Source organism: Scyliorhinus canicula, chromosome 15 (assembly GCF_902713615.1).
Source record: "Scyliorhinus canicula chromosome 15, sScyCan1.1, whole genome shotgun sequence".
Lineage (NCBI taxonomy): Eukaryota > Metazoa > Chordata > Chondrichthyes > Carcharhiniformes > Scyliorhinidae > Scyliorhinus > Scyliorhinus canicula.
In genome coordinates this window covers 8,332,175-8,351,694 of record NC_052160.1, presented here as the reverse complement: position 1 = coordinate 8,351,694, position 19,520 = coordinate 8,332,175, and the positions used below count along the sequence as shown (strand labels likewise).

The 19,520-nt window shown below is 47.5% G+C and overlaps 1 protein-coding gene across 1 annotated transcript in view; it reads right to left on the bottom strand.

The window, feature by feature from the left end:
• mapk8ip3 (mitogen-activated protein kinase 8 interacting protein 3) overlaps positions 1–19,520 on the bottom strand; it is a 212,436-nt gene that overhangs the window by 59,648 nt on the left and 133,268 nt on the right. The window contains exons 15-19 of the mRNA XM_038820875.1: positions 18,281–18,457; positions 10,907–10,957; positions 8,057–8,183; positions 6,394–6,489; positions 1,400–1,561 (exon numbers count right to left, since the gene is read on the bottom strand). Coding sequence (XP_038676803.1) covers positions 1,400–1,561; positions 6,394–6,489; positions 8,057–8,183; positions 10,907–10,957; positions 18,281–18,457 — 613 coding nt within the window. The remainder of the gene's footprint in view (positions 1–1,399; positions 1,562–6,393; positions 6,490–8,056; positions 8,184–10,906; positions 10,958–18,280; positions 18,458–19,520) is intronic.

Genomic DNA, 19,520 nt, shown 5'->3' with positions numbered 1-19,520 from the left:
ATGACGGACTTTTGAAGTTTAGTCACTCTTCTGAGTCGGAAATGTGGCAGCCAATCTAAATACAACAAGGTCCCATAAACAGCAATGAGATCATGACTGCAAAAAAAAGCTTGTTTAGGTTCTGATGAATCCTCATCAACCTGAAACATTAACTCTTGTTTCTATCCACAGACGCTGTGCGACACGCTGAGTATTTCTAAAATCTCCTGTTTTTATTTCAGATTTCCAGCTGCTGCAGAATTTTGCTTTTGTATTATTGGTCTGATTTAGGGTTTTGGTTGCAGGATAAATGTTGCTCAGAACAGCATGGAGGGGGCAGCACGGTGGCACAGTGGTTCGCATTGCTGCCTACGGCGCTGAGGACCCGGGTTCGAATCCCGGCTCTGGGTCACTGTCGGTGAGGAGTTTGCACATTCTCCCCGTGTCTGCGTGGGTTTCACCCCCACAACCCAAAAGATGTGCAGGGTAGGTGGATTGGCCACCTAATTGGGTATTCTAAATTTATTTTTTAAAAAGAACAGAATGGAGAACTTGGTTCTGCCTTGAATAGAGTCACAGAAGCTAGTGGTCTATGGAAGAGCTGGAGCTGCATGGGCGTCAGAGGCAGGAGTACAGTGTTGTGGATCCTATACAACACAGTCTATGGGGAAGAGACCGAATCACTGGAAGGTGAGCAGTCATCGAGGCTTTCTGAGTCAAAGCAGCTTTTCAGGGAATTCAGAGACGAGAAAGTGAAGAGTTAAAATCTCTCATGAAGGAGACAGAGTTTTAGGGAGATTTTGTGACGCACAGTGATCACTGACGTCTGGGTGGGCTGCGTGAAATATGTGGGATCTGTCCTGGTCACATTTAACATGAAGTGTGGTGTGTTCGACCACAGATTTCCTGTGAATTCATATTCACCTCATGTTAATTCTGAATGTTGGAGTGTCAGAAACATATTGTAGATTGTTCACTTTTCTGACTTTGGATAGCACAGTTTGTTTTGTTTGTTCAAAACAATAGAATCTTGTAGCTTTATTCTCCGAGTGGGTAACTGAGGTTTCAAACTTTGTCTACATATTGTAACAAGGTGGCTGAAGTGGAGTATTTTCTTTGATTCACTGATGTTTTTATGAGGTTACAATAAGTTATTGAGCTGAATAAAATGAGGCGAGGAGGGGGGGGGGGGTCATAACTGCTTCTCAATATTGATGAATTTTACACCCACTGGAAACAAGTGAAAATAGTTTTACTAAGTGTTGTTATGCAGGTCTGCACTTTTCCTCAATGCCAAAGGACTGTGTTCTCTTTGTTAATTCTGCAGTGCAGTGTAAAGCCACCTTGCGAAAGTCAGCGTTCTTATCTGCCACATGCATCTTTAGACTGCCATCGAATCTGTACACCAAATCTTATTTACCTTCCTGATTTTATCGGGAGAGCTGTGGCTGCTGCTATTCTTCCCGTCCTTTTCAGTGTCAGAGGTTAGGGGATCACAGCTGCGTGAGCGGCCCAGTTCATTCCCGTTCTCTGTCCGCTGCGGTTTCCAGCCGGTCAAATCCACACCGGCTGCACACCAAAGCTGTGAGGAACATAAACGTAATAATCATCGCAGGAAATACCAGAGCAGACATCTCCAAACTTAGACTGGGTGCAGAATGACTGCAAACTCTGATGCCTGTAAAAGGTTTTTTACTCTTTCAAGGGATGTGGACGTGGCTGCCAAGGCCTGTATTTGTTGCCATCCCTAACTGCCCTTGAACCGAGTGGCTCGCTAGTGGTCACTTCACGGCAGCTAAGAGTCAACCACAGTGCTGTGAATCTGAAATCACTTGTAGGTCAGGCCAGTGTCCTGCCCAGGAGGCGGGGAGGAAGATACATATCCAAGTCTTTGTTATCTTCAAAGAGGTGCTAATGCCCCCTGTGGTTGCAGAAGATCAAATTCCAAAGAACTACACCAACATCCTCTCCATTTCTAAAGCTGAGCTCTGGTCCATGGAGACAGCTTATCTGTGAGGACAAAAGAGACCCTGGCTTCACTAATAAACGTCTAAAGGTTTCAGACCTGGAAAAATACATCCTTTGCCCAAAACCAAGGAGAAGTGGCACAGTGGTTAGCACTGTTGCTTCAAAGTGCCAGGGTCCCAGGTACGATTCCTGGCTTGGGTCACTATCTGTGCGGAGTCTGCACCTTCTCCCCGTGTCTGCGTGGGTTCCCTCCGGGTGCTCCGGTTTCCTCCCACAAGTCCCGAAAGACGTGCTTGTTAGGTGAATTGGACATTCTGAATTCTCCCTCTGTGTACCCGAACAGGCGTCGGAATGTGGCGACTAGGGGCTTTTTACAGTAACTTCATTGCAGTGTTAATGTAAGCCTATTTGTGACACGCATAAAGATTATTAGTGGGAGGTCTGTCACATGATCTCTCTGAAGCTGCTAGAACCTGTAATATCGACGTACGGAACTGAACCCATTTTACACCCAACAGGTAGCAGCAGCAAGAGCTCTGTCCAGGTAAACTGCCTGGTCTTCATCTACACTGTGCTCAGCCGCACTCCGCTCAGCCGCACTGTGCACTCCGCTCAGCCGCACTGTGCACTCCGCTCAGCCGCACTGTGCACTCCGCTCAGCCGCACTGTGCACTCCGCTCAGCCGCACTGTGCACTCCGCTCAGCCGCACTGTGCACTCCGCTCAGCCGCACTCCGCTCAGCCGCACTGTGCACTCCGCTCAGCCGCACTCCGCTCAGCCGCACTCCGCTCAGCCGCACTGTGCACTCCGCCGCACTGTGCACTCCGCTCAGCCGCACTGTGCACTCCGCTCAGCCGCACTCCGCTCAGCCGCACTGTGCACTCCGCTCAGCCGCACTGTGCACTCCGCTCAGCCGCACTCCGCTCAGCCGCACTGTGCACTCCGCTCAGCCGCACTGTGCACTCCGCTCAGCCGCACTGTGCACTCCGCTCAGCCGCACTGTGCACTCCGCTCAGCCGCACTGTGCACTCCGCTCAGCCGCACTGTGCACTCCGCTCAGCCGCACTGTGCACTCCGCTCAGCCGCACTGTGCACTCCGCTCAGCCGCACTCCGCTCAGCCGCACTCCGCTCAGCCGCACTCCGCTCAGCCGCACTCCGCTCAGCCGCACTCCGCTCAGCCGCACTCCGCTCAGCCGCACTCCGCTCAGCCGCACTCCGCTCAGCCGCACTCCGCTCAGCCGCACTCCGCTCAGCCGCACTGTGCACTCCGCCGCACTGTGCACTCCGCTCAGCCGCACTCCGCTCAGCCGCACTGTGCACTCCGCTCAGCCGCACTGTGCACTCCGCTCAGCCGCACTGTGCACTCCGCTCAGCCGCACTGTGCACTCCGCTCAGCCGCACTGTGCACTCCGCTCAGCCGCACTGTGCACTCCGCTCAGCCGCACTGTGCACTCCGCTCAGCCGCACTGTGCACTCCGCTCAGCCGCACTGTGCACTCCGCTCAGCCGCACTCCGCTCAGCCGCACTGTGCACTCCGCTCAGCCGCACTCCGCTCAGCCGCACTGTGCACTCCGCTCAGCCGCACTGTGCACTCCGCTCAGCCGCACTGTGCACTCCGCTCAGCCGCACTCCGCTCAGCCGCACTGTGCACTCCGCCGCACTGTGCACTCCGCTCAGCCGCACTGTGCACTCCGCTCAGCCGCACTGTGCACTCCGCTCAGCCGCACTCCGCTCAGCCGCACTGTGCACTCCGCTCAGCCGCACTGTGCACTCCGCTCAGCCGCACTGTGCACTCCGCTCAGCCGCACTCCGCTCAGCCGCACTGTGCACTCCGCTCAGCCGCACTCCGCTCATCTATTTAGATGTGCACTTGCGATGCCAAAGCATACAAGGTTATGGGCTTTCACAGTAACTTCATCGCAGTGTTCAAGTAAACCTATCTGTGACAATAATAAAGATGATATTATCACAAGTGCTGAAAAATGGGATGAGAATATAGATGGTTGTTTTAGACTGCCGCAAACCTGATGGGCTGAAGGGCCTTTCCTGTACTGTAGACCTCTTATGAATTTAATACCAAAATTCAAATGCTCACAATTTCTACTGCTGGGAAAAGGGATGCTCAATACTTTGACATTTTACATTCTCCTTTCTGATACTGTTCCAGCTGCTCACCAGGCCTTACATTATTGAAGAATTATCTGTATCATGTTGCGGAAGATTGCTAATGATGCAGGGAAATCATTGCCCTTCCTTTGGGTAGCGTTATGTTGTTCGTACTGTATTAATTTCTATCTGAATTCCCAGGTCAGGATCAACTTCATCCGTCCCCTATTTTTCCCAGATTGTTCACGACATTATAAAGCAAGATGAGCACAAAAGATGCAAACAATTTCAAATCCTTTTCTTCTATGCAGAAACTGAACAATCACCATCTAGTTTTCCACCTCACTTCGGTGCAAAATTAAGACAACAGGCCTCAATGTGTCAAAGAACAATATAGCACAGGCACAGGCCCTTCGGCCCTCCAAACCTGCTGATCACGAGTCCCATTTAGACCAACCGCCTGTATCCTATACCCCGTCTGTTCATGTGCCTATGGGTCGCTAACATATCTGCCTCAACCACCTCACTTGGCAGTGCATTCCAGGCCACCACCACCCGCTGCGTAAAAAAACTTTCCTCGCACATCTCCACTGAGCCTTTCCCCCCCTCACCTTGAACTTGTGCCCCCTTGTAATTGTCATTTCCACCCTGGGGAAAAAGCCTCCAACTGTTCACCCTAACTATACCCCTAATAATTTTATAAACTTCTATCAGAGCGGCCCTCAGCCTCCATCTCTCTAGGGAGAACAATCCAAGTTTAATCAATCCTCATAGCTAATACCCTCCATACCAGGCAACGTCCTGGTAAACCTTTTCTGTATTCTCTCCAAAGCCTCCACATCCTTCCGGTAGTGTGATGACCAGAATTGGACACAATATTCCAAATGTGGCCTAACCAAGGTTCTATATAACAGAAGGTCTCACCAGGTTGCTGGAAATGAAGCTCAAATGGACTATCGAATGTGACGGTAGGCATTGCAAGGTTACAACAGAAGAAAGTACAGTCCTTTCAACACCCTTCTCAGCCTTAATCACCCCCATTTACATTTCTTCTGTCCACGACATCTTTGTCAATCTCCACCTATTTAGATTGATTCCAGAGATGAAGGGTTTGTCGTACGAGGAGAGATTGAACAGTTTCGGCCGATACTCTCTAGAGTTTAGAAGAATGAGGGGAGATCTAATCGAGGTATACAAGATGATAAAATCGACGTGGAGCTGATGCTCCCTCTTGTGGGGAATTCTAAAACGAGAGGTCATAATCTTAGAATAAGAGGTAGCAAGTTTAAAACCAATTTGAGGAAAAACTACTTCTCCCAAAGGGTTGCGAATCTGTGGAATTTGCTACCCCAGAGTGCAGTGGATGCTGGGACAGTGAGTAAATTTAAGGAGGAGTTGGATAGGTTTTTAATTGGTAATGGGTTGAAGGGTTATGGAGAACGGGCAGGACGGTGGAGTTAAGGCCAGGATGGGATCAGCCATGATCACATTGAGGGTGTGAGGCTCGGGAGGCTAAATCGCCGACTCCCGCTCCTCGGTCGTGTGTTCTAGGGAGGAGATACTCTGGTTGATTTCACAATCCAGCTCTTGGTCTGTAACATTGTATGGTAGCAGATGAGGACGTATCAGCCTTGATAGAATCGTGGAGCAGACTCGATGGGCCAAATGGCCTAATTCTGCTCCTACATCTTATGAATTTATCGCTGGCCCCCTATCCAGTCCCACCAATCCACACCTCCTTCCCCCCCATTTCCAGTTCTCTCTAGATTTGACATCGAGTCATCCAAGCTCAAAACGTTAGCTCCCTTTTCATAGAATCTACAGTGCAGAAGGAGGCCATTCAGCCCATCGAGTCTGCACCGGCCCTTGGATGCTGCCAGACTTGCTGAGATTGGCCAGTATTTCCCATTTTTGTTTCAGACTCCAGCATCCGCAGTAATTTGCTTTTTATCACAGTCCTTTCTAACTTAAGTGTAGGAAGGTTGACAGAGTTGGTGGAAGAATCTGGATGCCAATGCTTTAGCCTAGGTAGTGCATTTGCCCTTGTCTCATCATTGCTTCAAGCGAAACGAGGCCACGGGCCTCGCTGGATCGTTTTGGAAATGGGACTTCCCAAGTGTGGCACGGAAACTCGTACTGAAAGTTAGAATGATGGCCTCAAAAAAAACAAAAGGGGTACTCTGGAAAAACGGCTGGCCCAAGCAGCGCGACAATCCATCACTTAGCTAACTTTGGTATCAATTCCTCAGAAAACATCAGCCATTAAGAGGTTAGCACTGAAATGGGTTCTACCAAGTCCTGATCATTGGAACCTCCCTTTGCCCTTAGCGCGTGGTTACCTTCATGGTTGGGTCCTTTGCGACCAGTGGACGGCAGTAGACTGGAATCGGAACATTCTTCATGCGATTATCTTCCTGGCTGCCGTTCGGACTCAACTGCATTAAGAACCAGAACATGACTCACTTTTCAATAAGATTGCATTCTCACAATATTATAAAGTATCCAAATACGCTCTGCACGTCATTCTGCATGGCCAAGGTGGGGTGAACCAGAAAGTGCCCAAAATTATGTGAACCACCGTTGAGGTTCTTGATTTTAGTCTTAAGAGAATTCCCGGCCCGTCACGCATTCTAATGAGCTTGTGCGAAGGGGAGACTTCAGGGGTGGATGAAGGATGAGGTGGGTGAAGGATGAGGTGGGTGAAGGATGAGGTGGGTGAAGGATGAGGTGGGTGAAGGATGAGGTGGGTGAAGGACGAGGTGGGTGAAGGACGAGGTGGGTGAAGGACGAGGTGGGTGAAGGACGAGGTGGGTGAAGGACGAGGTGGGTGAAGGACGAGGTGGGTGAAGGACGAGGTGGGTGAAGGACGAGGTGGGTGAAGGACGAGGTGGGTGAAGGACGAGGTGGGTGAAGGATGAGGTGGGTGAAGGATGAGGTGGGTGAAGGATGAGGTGGGTGAAGGATGAGGTGGGTGAAGGATGAGGTGGGTGAAGGATGAGGTGGGTGAAGGATGAGGTGGGTGAAAAACTGAGGAGGAATATTAGAATCTCAAAAAAATATATTCATTATCCCTTCCCGGCTGAGGTCACCCTCTTCTTCTTTTTATGGTGGCTTTATTTCTCCTGCCTGCTCCATATTCCCTATTTTGCACAGATGTACATTACACGCAGCCTATATTCTAGGACACACTGGATGGGTTTATACTGCATTGATCCTCTCAAAGCTTCCAGATATTAAAACCTCAGATCATGTGTCCCATTGTGGCACTGGTGGTTGTACGGGCCACACTGTCTTGTCCATGGTGGAATACGGTTGTGACAGGCACTAAGGTTGCAAGGTACAGCCTTAGTCCCAACAAGAGCATTTCTTGGCTGATCAAATAGTGGTATCACCACTGGCTGTCGCAGGTGGAAGAAATCACCTGAGTTTCTAGAGAAATAGGCATTGTACAGAGTACGAGCCTGTCCCTCTGGTCGCGGACCACTGGACATCAGCGGAGTGATAGCCCTTTTAATTCATGAAGAGCTTTAATAGAGGTATGGGGCACCTATGGGTTACCTATGTACAAACGTTAATGGAGCAACGGCAGTAATGATCTCACAGCAGGTCTGAGGAGATGAATGACCGACTCTACACAAAATATTAGCACAGTCATAGGACATTCCTCTGTGGAATCAAGTGTCAGATAGCAGCTATACGAATGATCGTTTGGTAGTACAGAATCGAAGAGACATGCTGTCAAAGCTTTTCATCTTTCACTCATCAGGTCAGACTCAAGAATGCCAAATTTCAAAGAGAGCAACAATTTATACTTCATTTAAAAAAAGGGCTCTTCAGGATGAGTCCAAGGTGGAAAGCTTTGAGAGTGTCTATTTATTCCAGCCATATACAAATGAATAAACATCTGTTCGGATATCAGCCAGCCAGTATGTTTAAATCTCAGAGCCAGGACTGTGGACCGGTATGTTCGGCCGAGGTAGGTTGTGCTGCTTCAGACTGTACCTGTTTGTACTTTGCTGGGAGGCTCCACCCACACGCCTGGAGCCGTCCATCGTCATTCCGGACATGATCCCTCACCTGTCGGTACTGTTCGCGTTTCAGCTCCCGTCGAGCTGTCGACGTACAATCACTGAGAGGAAAAGCAAACACCAGTCAGTGCACTGTTCAAAGAAAGTAGCAGAAAACGTTAATCGAATGGCAATCCGGGTGGCTGAGAGTTTAAACTTGCCCCGAGCTACAATTGTATTTCTTTTGCGATTTGAATGCCCAAATCATTTCTATAAAAATGTGCATCTTTAGCCTCGCTACACCCTCACAAACTAGCGTAAAGCACTCTGTCTCTGTGACAACTATTGTGTATTTGATGAAAGATCATTGACCGTAAACATTTGCCCTGCTTCACTCTCCATAGGTTCATCCAGTTCCTGCTGGTGACTGAAATGTATAGGATCCTGAGGGGTCTTGGCAGGGTGGATGTGGAGAGGATGTTTCCTCTTGTGGGAGAATCTAGAACTAGGGATCGCTGTTTAAAAATAAGGCTTCACCCATTTAAGAGAGGATCAGAATTTATTTTCTCTGGGGGCCGAGTGTCTCTGGAACTCTCTTCCTCAAAAGGCGGTGGAAGCAGAGTTTTTTAATGTTTTCAAGACAGAGATAATAATAATAATTGCTTATTGTCACAAGTAGGCTTCAATGAAGTTACTGTGAAAAGCCCCGAGTCACCACATTCCGGCGCCTGTTCGGGGAGGCTGGTACGGGAATTGAACCCGCACTGCTGACCTTGTTCTGGATTATAAGGCAGCTGTTTATCCGACTGTGCTAAACCAGCTCGATAGATTCTTGATAAACAAGGGGGTGAAAAGTTAGCGGGGGTAGGCGGGAGGCTACAATCAGATCAGACACCAACGTATTGAATGGTGGAGCATGCTCGAGGGGCCAAGTGGCCTAATCCTGCTCCTAGTTTTTAATGTAGTGTTTTCCAGCATTTTCTCTTTTATTACAGATTACCGGCACCGGCAGTATTTTTCTTTTGTTTCACTCTCTGGCACTTCCATCTTGAAACCTATCATACTTACCAATATTTCTAAAATACGTTACTACCGTGAGAAAAACATTAGAAGTATTAACAACCTGGCAGACATTGTAAGATCGCCTTCATCCTAAATCAACCATGGCCCAATATATTCAACCTTAACACCATCAAAGTTCAATGGATTTGTTTGCCAGGATCGTACAATGCTGTGTGTGCGCTCTCATTTTGACTATGATTAATTTCAGGATCCATTTTTAATATTTCTCCTTAAAAGATCTTGCAGAAAATGTAAAACGACAACTTGGGGGTACATGTAATAATGATTTTAGAAAATTTCAATTACATGTTCCGATTGTATACAATGCAATGCGGTTGCAATATTCCCAATTTTCCCCATGAAGTATGAACTACTTTCATGTCAAAATAAACTATCCCAGGGATTATTGCACGTAGATTCTAATTTGGTGGATGGAAAACGGCTGCTCATAGACAACTCTGCAATGTTGCTAGTGTGTTGTTAATAGTGAGGACAATTCGCCATTGATAAACACGAACGGTTGTCAGCAACCAACTCATTAGGATTTTGAAAGCTTAACAGACACTAGCGCGAGTTGGGCAGACTCTGGTGGTTGGTGAAAGTGAGAAGCCCTTATTGCAAGTATGTCTTATAGTGCAAGTCCTGTAGTTCAAGAATTTACCAGCTAAAATTCACAGTTGTTCTACCAGTGAGACCAGATACAGCAACCGGCAGCTCTGGGGCAAGGGAGCCGATCGGGAATGGAATTGCACCACTCCAGATTTTCTAGATTGTGATCAAATTTCTATTGAAAAATGTCCTGCACAAGACGTTTGAAGGAATTTTAGAATATTGGGAGGTGGGGAGCTGGGGTGTGGGTGCAATGTGACATTTAACAAAAAATCTAAATCCCCAACTTCAAGAGTGACTACTTTGGTTTGGGGGGGGGGGGGGGGGGGGGGGGGGAGGCAACCCAAGACCCATGTGGGCAATTTAATTATTTTAAAGAGGTTGGCAGCCTCTGATTTAATCTGTTTTCTAGATTCTACTGTGGGTTACCAGATTGCTCAGACCCTGGGAAAGCAGAAATAGGCGTGTTGGGGTTGGGCGTCAGATTTTAAAACTGACCCGAGCCCAATCCGTGCGCTAAAACTCCCTCCAATGGCTTTCGCAAGACATTTTTGAACAGAGAACTGGTGGTAACTTTGCCAAGAGACGGCTGTATCCAGGAAGTCTGCAATAGTGAAAGTCCCGTCCTCATGAACCCTGAAATCCAACAATGAAGAATGTCCAGGGTTAATAAACCCTCCTGGGTAAGTGCAAAGTAAACGGACTTCATAAACCAGATATGTTGTGGCAGTGAAGACGATCTATCTCATTTTCATATGTTCAATTGACCTTGTATCATCATTTTTGTCAAAAAAGCTAGAATGGTCCTGACAATTGCTTGAATGGTGAACATAAAGCACCACAAACTTTGCTACAAATCATAGCCTCCATAAAGCAAGGCAGGTTGAAGTGAAGATCTTACACTCACAAAACCAAGTAGATTAAGAGGTGAAGCCTGGATCTCACAAACCCCCGAGTAACTGGTGCCGAACCGTACTTGAAACGATAGTCACTCAACAATGTCCTTTTATCAATGACAACATCCTGAGCATCATCGTCCACAAGGCACTTTGAAACAGAGACTAAATGCTCAAATGTTGCCTGCCTTCTAGGGTCCCCAAACACCCTAAATCATCAAATTCCCCAACTTAGAGCCCTAACCCTGTTAAAGCCCCGAGGAGCTGACATGCCGTACACTTGCTCATTATCTGGGTCTGGTTTCTTCTCCTCCTTAGGCACTTTCTGTCTACAAAAAGAAAACATAAATTTCAAATTAACAAAACGTACAGAATGGAAAACAAAAATACACACTTCTCCGAAAGAAAGATTGTCTGCAAGAGCGCATGCTATTCGAGGTGGAACTTAGTTGACATCTATGCCGCTTGTGCAGTTCGCCTCAGGTTGACCAGGAACTGGAAGTAGAAATTGCGCGTGTTTGGATACTGCTTTTGCTGAACCTTCAGCTTTTTAAAAATCTCGAACCTGTCTGAATTTGCATGTTTCTTCGCTCTGTAACATTCTCCTGGCTTGCTTGGCTGAAGTTCCTACTAATCCTGCCCCCTTTACCCACCTTTCCGGAATGTTCAGCCACTATCTACAACAGGGGTGGGCAAACTTTTCCGTGCAAGGGCCACATTCAGAAATTCACAATTTTAAAGGGCCGCATAGTATATTAAGTAAAATAATTACTTCACCCAGTTATGATTTAGAACATAGAACAGTACAGCACAGAACAGGCCCTTCGGCCCTCGACGTTGTGCCGAGCAATGATCACCCTACTCAAGTCAACGTATCCACCCTATACCAGTAAGTAACCCAACAGCCCCCCCCCCCCCCCCCCCCCCCCCCTAACCTTAAAAAAAAAAAATTTTAATTTAAAAAAAAATTTTGTTTTTTTTTAATGACTTGGTGGGCCGCATAAAGACCTTTGGCGGGCCGCATGCGGCCCGCGGGCCGTAGTTTGCCCACCCCTGATCTACAATGTCCGAGTCTAATAATAATAAGAATCTTTATTGTCACAAGTAGGCTTACATTGCCATAAAGTTACTGTGAATCTCCTCACCATCTGAATCTCCTCACCCACATAAATAAAAAGCCAATGTTTGTTTTACAAATAAATGCATAAATTTCTCTAACGGGTGTGGAGTAGGTCTTTTCACTGCTTCGTCGTGTCTTAGCCGATACGATCAGCCTAATTCTGGGCTTGTGTGGGCTCTACAAGGTTCAGAAAGGGTTTTCCTACTGTTGAACTTTTCCAAACGATTGCAGATTCTTTCTACAATGGCCATGGATCTACAATCCACACAGTGGCGTGCAATTTCTTTGAAGTGAATTATGCAATGGTTGCACCTAGTGTTGGAGCACTAAGCCACTCAGACATGTACTTTGTGCTGCCTAACTCTAGGTGGCACCGATTGCCAACTTCCTCAGCCCCAGGACGTCTCAACACTGCTGCAGAAAGTTCAACAACCTCATCAAGGCTGCCATGGTAATGCACTGCACCTTCCTTCCTTTCAACCTTGTCCATCCTGGACAGGAGCACATTCTTAACCCTGATGAGGTGATTCTTCCACAATCAAGCCTTCACACTGCCCTCTGGATAAGGTTGACTCCAAAGGGGCTTCTTCCACCATATAGTTACCCAACTAGGCAACACTTTATGACACAAACAGCCCTGAAACCACTTCCTCCGAATCAACAAACTCATACACACACCCTATCCCATCACATCTCTAACCTCCCACTCAAGGCATACTCCACCACTGTGAGCCTCAACTTCATTCACTTTATCTTCTTGTTGGATAAAATACTCAAGCGGACCATGAGAGGGGCACATCCTCACTTTTGAACCACTCATACCTTTAAGAAGACTATCCAACTCTGCGATCTGCGAATGAACTAACTACCAAGAAAAGGATTTGTGCTGAGTTTCATACTCCCATCATCTGGCTTGGGATCAATGTAACAAGCACTGTTTCAGCAGGGAGGCTGACGAGATTCATCTAAGGGTGCCAGGTTTAAGGCTCCTTGCATAATCATCCGAGGACCAAGGCAACAGGTTGTGGTCTTCATCAACAGAAACAAATACCATTTCAATATCTCAACATCAAATGTTTGGCTTCTAGTACTTAAAAATTCACACATCAACCCTTTGGCTTCAACTCCAGCTACACGTTTGCTGATGACACGAGCATAGTGGGCCGGATCTCTAGCAACGATGAGTCAGAATACAGGAGGAAGATAGAGAATCTAGTGGAGTGGTGTAACGACAACAATCTCTCCCTCAATGCCAGAAAAACTGAAGAGCTGGCCATTGACTTCAGGAAGCAAAGCATCGTACACACCCCTGCCTGCATCAACGGGGCCGAGGTGGAGATGGTCAACAGCTTCAAATTCTTAGGTGTGCACATCACCAAAAATCTGTCCTGGTCCACCCAATTCGAACGTTACGACCAAGAAAGCACAACAGCGCCTATACTTCCTCAGGAAACTAAGGAAATTTGGCATGTCCACATTAACCCTTACCAACTTTTACAAGTACACTATAGAAAGCATCCTATCTGGCTGCATCACATCCTGGTATGGCAACTGCTCAGCCCAAGACTGTAAGAACCTTCAGAGAGTCGTGAACACCGCCACGTCCATCACACAAACCTGCCTCCCATCCGTTGACTGCATTTACACCTCCCGCTGCCTGGGAAAAGTGGGCAGCATAATCAAAGACTCTTCCCACCTGGCTTATTCACTCTTCCAACTTCTTCCATTGGGTAGGAGATACAAAAGTCTGAGGACACGCACTAACAGATTCAAAAACAGATTCTTTCCCGCTGTTACCGGACTCCTAAATGACCCTCTTATGGACTGAACTGATCCCTTCACGTGAGTGCCCAATTATTTTTTTTCCAATTAAGGGGCAATTTAGCCTGGCCAATCCACCCACCCTGCACATCTTTAGGTTGTGGGGGTGAGACCCACGCAGACACGGGAAGAATGTGCACACTCCACGCGGGCAGTGACCCAGGGCCGGGATCGAACGCGGATCCTGGGTGCCATGAGGCAGCAGTGCTAACCACCGTGCCGCCCTTACAGAAACAAAATTCTGAGTTCTGGATTTTTCATAGCCTGACAACTAGTTGGACAATTGGTTCCTGGAGATCTGTGTGCCACTCTGAATGTGGTACATGACACAACTATACAATTCCTCCCTATCCAACTAGAAAGAGCACCATAGCACACATTTAAGGAGTTAAAACATAATGGGCAAGATTTTCCGTTCCCGCGGACACCGTACCTCTGCCGCGGGTTTCCCGGCGGTGTGGGGTGGATTCAGTGGGCAATCCTATCGACTAAGGTGGGACCAGAAGACCCCGCCATTGGCCAATGACAGGCCGCCTCCCAGGGCCAAGAAACACGGCCTGGGAAGCCAGAGAGCCGAGCCCAATGGGTCAGATTGTGCAGTTAATATAACGGTGAGAGTAACTGTGATCATCGGCACGAGTAATGCAAATTGTACGGCACTTCCCACCGACCACTTACAAGCGGTTCAAAGTATAAATCAGGAAGTTGTTGCGAGCGTTGCCCTGCTTCTCCTGATACTGCACGATAACAGTATCTCGTCGAGAGACTCACCTTTCAAATCTGTGGAATGGTGCAGTTCCCATTCAGCACAAGGTCTCCGTGCCAGGAGCGATTTCACTCCAGGTAATTTTGTAAATTTGGATGCTCAGTTTGAAAATCCGCATTTTACTGCCGGAAAGAATGACCATCAGTCGGAATGAAATGTTTTAAATGTGACGGGAAATCCCATTCTGTTTGTACAATTAGCAAAATCAACCTCGTCTCTAGGTACACCTCACCGCCTAACAAGAGAATCAATTCCTCAGATTTAAAAGGTTTTTATTTTCGGGGGGGGGGGGGGGGGGGGGGGGGGGTGTCCTAGGTTACATAATATTAGCTGTCACTTCACAGCACTACCGACAGAGTACTGCACAGTCAGAGGTACTGTCTTGCAAATGAGATATTTAAAACAAGGCTGTTGTCTTCCCTCTCACGTGGGCAGAAGAGAACCCGTAACATTAGTCGAAGAATTGCAGGGGAATCCTGGCCTTTATGTCTTCCTCAGCCAAACGTCACTATAAGAGATTACCTGGCCATTATCACATCAATGTCTGTGGGAACTTTCGACCACATTTCCTATGTTACAACTACAAAAAGAATCAAGTGTGGACTCGAGATGTTAACTCGGTTTCTCTCTCCACAGATGCTACCAGGCCTGCTGCCTTTATCCAGCATTTTCTGTCCTTATTACAACAAGTATTTCATTGGTTGGAAAGCACTTGCCAACATTGTGAAAGGCACTCTATCAATCAAGTATTTCCTTTCTTCACTTGGAAGGGCTGATTCCCCGAGTTTGATTAACGGCACAGAGTGTCAGTGAGGACATCATGGACATGCTACTCATGCTGCTGTGACTGTTACATTAATTGCTAATGTACAGAACAGGGTAGTGCTGGAGGCTTCCTTTCACCCTCAAGTGGCATAAATTCAGGAAAAGTACGCTACAGACTCCCGAGGAAGCAGGGAGGTGCTCAGGGCCAGTTGACAGCTTAACCCAATCCCAGCCTCCTGAACAGTCACTGGCTTCCGACATCAACGCAATCTGAAGGAATCCGCATACGTAGAACGTACAGTGCGGAAGGAAGCCATTCGACCCATCGAGTCTGCACTGACCCACTTAAGCCCTCACTTCCACCCTATCCCTGTAACCCAATAACCCCTCCTAACCTTTTTTTGCTCACCAACGGCAATTTATCATGGCCAATCCACCTAACCAGCACGTCTTTGGACTGTGGGAGGAAACCGGAGCACCCGGAAGAAACCCACACAGACACGGGGAGAACGTGCAGACTCCGCACAGTGACCCAGCAGGTAGTCGAACCTGGGACCCTGGGATGAGGGACTTGCGGAAAGATGAGGTAAATTGGGATTGTTCCCTTTATAGCAGAGAAAGTTAAGGGTGTTGTAGCAACGGGGTTCAAACTTAGCAAGGTGTTTTTTTTTGATGGAGCAAATAGGAGCAATTGTTTCCTGTGGCACGTGGGTTGGTGACCAGAAGTCATTGATTACAAGGACACATTTTTCACCGAGGGCTGTTATAATCTGGAACGCTCCATTTTAAAGGATGGTGCAACCTAGGATTATGGGAAAATAACTGGGATTGCAGGATTAAATTGGGAAGCTCTCTCAAAGACCAGCACAGACCACTTTCAGCGCTGCAAAGTTCTATCTAACATTTCTACTTCGTCAAAACGATACAAGACCATCATTCCAGACTATATTCATGTAAAGGTGCATGTTCCCACATCAACTCAGATTCCCTCAGTGAACTATAACACACCACCATAGGAGAACAGCAATCATTTTTAAATTGAAATATTCTTATAAACTCTCGTCGAGATTACTCAATGTACAGTACTTACTCAGCACATGTCCCTCCCTATCTCTGCAACCTTCTAGGGCAGCACGGTGGCACAGCACCAGGACCCTGGTTCAATGGGTCTTGGGTGACCGGCTGTGTGGCGTTTTCACGTTCTCCCCGTGTCTGCGTGGGTTTCCTCCCACAGCCCAAAGAGGTGCAGGTTCGGTTGGGGTTATGGGGATAGAGCTGGGGAGTGGGCCTAGGTGGAGTTGCTCTTTCAGAAGGTCGGTGCTGACTCGATGGGCCGAATGGCCTTTTTCTGCACTGTAGAAATGCTAAGATTCTATAATTCTTCAGCCACACAACCTCCTGAGATATCTGCATCCGTCCAATTCTGACCCCTTGAATATTTTACCCCGGGTTTTAGCTGCCCCACCATTGGTGGCTTTTGCCATTGCCTTCGGCTGCTAGGCCCTAAACTCTAGAATCCATGTCCTACACCTCTCCACCTCTCTCCTTCTTTAAGACACTCTTTAAAATTTATCTCCAACAAAATGATCATCCGCTTTAACATGTGGCTCAGTTTCATATTTTGCTTAACAATGCTCCTATGGTTCTTTGGCCAGGATTTTCCGGCCATGCCATGGTGGGACCCACCCCAAGTATTGCAGCTGGTCAACCAATCCTGGCAGAGGGTGGGGCCCAAAATCCCACCCTATACGTTCAATGTGCTATATAAATACAAGCTGGTGCTTATACAATATACCATTGCCCACAGTATAGACCCTATATGCCAACAACACTCTTATGCACCACAATCACTTGCATTAATCTCCAAGTTAACTTGCTTTTTATTTTTGCCTTTATCTTGTACTAGGGATAGCGTCAGACAATCCAGGTGTCCTCGAAATGCCATTTCCCATTTCACGCGTGCTCTGCCCATTGTTCGCCGGTGCTTCACCCTGAGCCGTATTTCTTGGCAGTGGCGGATTGCCATCGTCTTCCACCAGGCGAGGAGGTAGGTAGGTAGGACCCAAGACCCCGGAATGTTAATGGAACCCATGCTGTTGGCATGTTTTCTGAACCACGTGTTAGCTCTCTGGCCAAATGAGCCAACCGTGAAGTTACAGGCAGCCAAATGGATCTCATTGAGCATCAAGCTATCTGTTAATCTACCCATAACCAATAAATCTGCCCGGCAACAAGTAAAAATAGAAATGGTTATATATCCACATTTTCACTCATATTGGTAATCAGAAGAAAGTAACTACAGAGAGGAGTTTACCTCACCATAGCCCCCCATATACAACACCGAAGGATTCACGCACACTTGATAGAATTGGATCTCTGAAGCAGTTTGTGAAATATTAGTTCCTTAACCTACTTGGACCCTTATATTCTAAATCCTTGCTGCTGATTTTACTTAAAAAAGGAACTTCCCAATCCAAGCCCTATTTTTAAGAACTGATTTATAGAAACAATTTCTGAAGAACATTTTGTTTTAAAAACTTGTTCCGTGATTCTATTTATACATTTCATTATTCACTATTCCCATTTGAAGAAGAGTGCTGATTTTACCATCAGGAAGATTGGCTGGGGAGCCTTTCTGAGGCTGACAGTATGAGGAAAGGCTTGGACATGCCTGTTTAATGACTGCTTCTCAGATGGATATTAATGGAGTTTCGTCACACTGCCTGACTCAGGTGCTTCAATGAACATCAGTACTGAAGATGTATCAAATCTGAACGAAAAGTGCATTTCATGCCATTTTGTTTTTGAACACTAATTATCAAAAGGCACCCTGCTGGGTTCAATCCCCCTTGAGGAGAGAGTACTGAAGGGGAGATTCCTTCTTCAACACACGTCCTGATGCTGAGACTCTTCAAGAAAATTTTTAAAATAAATAAAAGGCAGCATGACTTTCGCAAACAACCTTTCTTTGGCAGTGACAAATTATTACAAATGGAAGAGGAGCAAAATAAACAACGAGCAAAGCAAATGAATAATGGAAATAAAACGGTGAGGATAATGAAAATAAGCATAAACATATGAAAAAAAATCACAAACTGGATTAACCCTGTGCCATGGGAGCAGGCTGCATGTGAGTGCGGTACATGTGGGGCAGGCCACACCTTTCAGGCTGTTACTTACTCCTCAGGCAGGAAGTCTATGGCACGTGTTCGGTCTGCGGTAGATAACTGGGACATGGTGTGGCTTCGGCGCTTGGTGAAGCCAGAGGAACCGTAGGTGTTGGGAGCTGCATAATGAAGCACCGGGGGTCTTTTTGTGGGCTGGGCCGCTGCAGAAGAGCTGAAGAGACGGCTGAAACTAGAGGCGAAGACAACAAACAGGGTAATGTAACAAAGAGGATTATTATAGCCCAATATTTATAACAGTTGTGTAAAATACTTTATTGTTTTTGATATATATACAAAATACATAACTATATTGAAGCTCAGCAAAAGTAGTGAACTTCTGGATAATAACTTCAAGGGTACACGATTCACCTACAACTTGCAATAAAAATAATAATCTTTATTGTCACAAGTAGGCTTACATTAACACTGCAATGAAGTTACTGTGAAAATCTGTGCAGTACTTTAAAAGGACATAGACAAGTTGGTGGAGTGGGCAAATGGGTAGCAGGTGAAGTTCAATTCGGAGGATTGTGAAGTGATTCATTTTAGTAGGAAGAACATAGAGAAACAACATAAAACAAAGGATACAACTCTAAAGGGAACGCAGAAGCAGAGGAAGCTGGCTATTTGTGCACGTAAGTCAGTGAAGGAGGCAGGACAGGTTGAGTAAGTGATTGCAGGCTGAGCATCCCTTATGCAAAATTCCGAAAAATTCCAAAATCAGCAATTTCCTTGGAGCGCAATATGTTGTCAAGAGTGGGAAACCCCACAAGGCTCCTGGGCGATTAGCAGTTCCCAACGCGTGCCGCACATGCGCAGTGCCCAACACGTGCCGCACATGCGCAGTGCCCAACGCGTGCCGCACATGCGCTGTGCCCAACGCGTGCCGCACATGCGCTGTGCCCAACGCGTGCCGCACATGCGCTGTGCCCAACGCGTGCCGCACATGCGCTGTGCCCAACGCGTGCCGCACATGCGCTGTGCCCAACGCGTGCCGCACATGCGCTGTGCCCAACGCGTGCCGCACATGCGCTGTGCCCAACGCGTGCCGCACATGCGCTGTGCCCAACGCGTGCCGCACATGCGCAGTGCCCAACGCGTGCCGCACATGCGCTGTGCCCAACGCGTGCCGCACATGCGCTGTGCCCAACGCGTGCCGCACATGCGCTGTGCCCAACGCGTGCCGCACATGCGCAGTGCCCAACACGTGCCGCACATGCGCAGTGCCCAACGCGTGCCGCACATGCGCTGTG